The 1,238-nt window shown below is 44.5% G+C and overlaps 1 protein-coding gene across 1 annotated transcript; it reads right to left on the bottom strand.

Annotated features, from left to right (window-relative positions):
- Nucleotides 1-115: 115 nt before the first annotated feature.
- On the bottom strand, nucleotides 116-925 carry Pmar_PMAR010741 (hypothetical protein; the record flags this gene model as incomplete). Its single annotated transcript, XM_002776216.1, has 4 exons — nucleotides 116-207; nucleotides 249-334; nucleotides 619-770; nucleotides 836-925. Coding segments are annotated over 4 exons (420 nt in total), but the record flags the coding sequence as incomplete, so codon positions are not given.
- Between the last annotated feature and the right edge of the window lie 313 nt (nucleotides 926-1,238).

Here is a 1,238-nt window from a genome sequence, read left to right as displayed (position 1 = left end):
ACTTCACCAGCAGACACAGGAACGGGCTCGGTCGCTGTAGTGAACCATACACTGTGCCCACATATCTAACATACCATGCCTTCCAATCTTCCCAACCAATTCACCCATCCCCTACTTCAACTCAGCCGCCTTGTCCAGTATAGTCTCCGCGTTGAGACCGAAACACTCTTCTTTCCAATACCGTAACGAGTACACTCTATCTCTCACCTACTCCAACAATGACTACCACCCATGGACCTACTACTTACAATTTGTGATATGAGGAACTGAGGGTTGCCACCATGGGCTCCTGCTACTCCTTTATCAGTGAGGTTAGCCATAATGAGAAGTAACCCTACAAACTACTACCAGAACCATCATGATCACTGCAATGCTAGAATATATCTTTTGTCTCCCTCACTAATTATAGGAGATTACATATGAATTTGGGTTGGGAATTTCCTAAATTTTCTCACAATTTTCATATCATCGCCAACAAAACCTCAACCCTGTGCACACTTTCACACAACTACCACTTGCCAAAACGAAAGGACATAACAAGTACCAACAACAACTTCCTAGACACTGCTCATCCCAAATATCCATCATTTATTCTCCTCACCTACCGTCCTGAATCACGACCAGCGTTACTGCCGCAGACCCCCCCAGCATACCCCAACGTGTGCATCGGCATCCCCCTGGCCCTCTGTCGCAACATCATGTCCATCGTAACTATAGCCGCCATGGATTCAATCAGTGGCGGGGCTCTAGGAAGTACACATGGATCATGCCTGGAAGCCAGAGAAAGCATTGAACTCAAACACCACATATCATCATCACCATCACCAACACTCACCTGCCCTTAACGGCTAGCGTCTGAGTATGCCCATCGAAGTCTGCGGTAACCTGCTCGACTCCTATAGATGACGCCGCTTTGATGCATACCCTACAAAGACACGATAATTACATTACAATGGTGTTTCACCCGTTTTACGTGAAATGGCGTAATACTCTGTGGAAAATCTGATATTCGGGTTATGCAGTAGTCGTGAAATATATTTTTCACTAGTGTTTTTCATATCACGGGTGAATCTCCAATAAACCATCACTATAACGCCTACTGTGACATGCGTGGAAAACGTTCATGAAGTGAGTATGACACTCTGCTACTCCGTTAGAAATACTTATCATATTCTACACTCGAATAGACGATTAAAACTTTCTCTTCAGCTCTTAGTTCGAAAATTCCATTATGTATC

This window comes from Perkinsus marinus (assembly GCF_000006405.1).
Source record: "Perkinsus marinus ATCC 50983 genomic scaffold scf_1104296953832, whole genome shotgun sequence".
Classification (NCBI taxonomy): Eukaryota; Perkinsozoa; order Perkinsida; family Perkinsidae; genus Perkinsus; species Perkinsus marinus.
The sequence above is the reverse complement of the archived record's forward strand: the minus strand, read 5'-3'. Positions and strand labels throughout refer to the sequence as shown.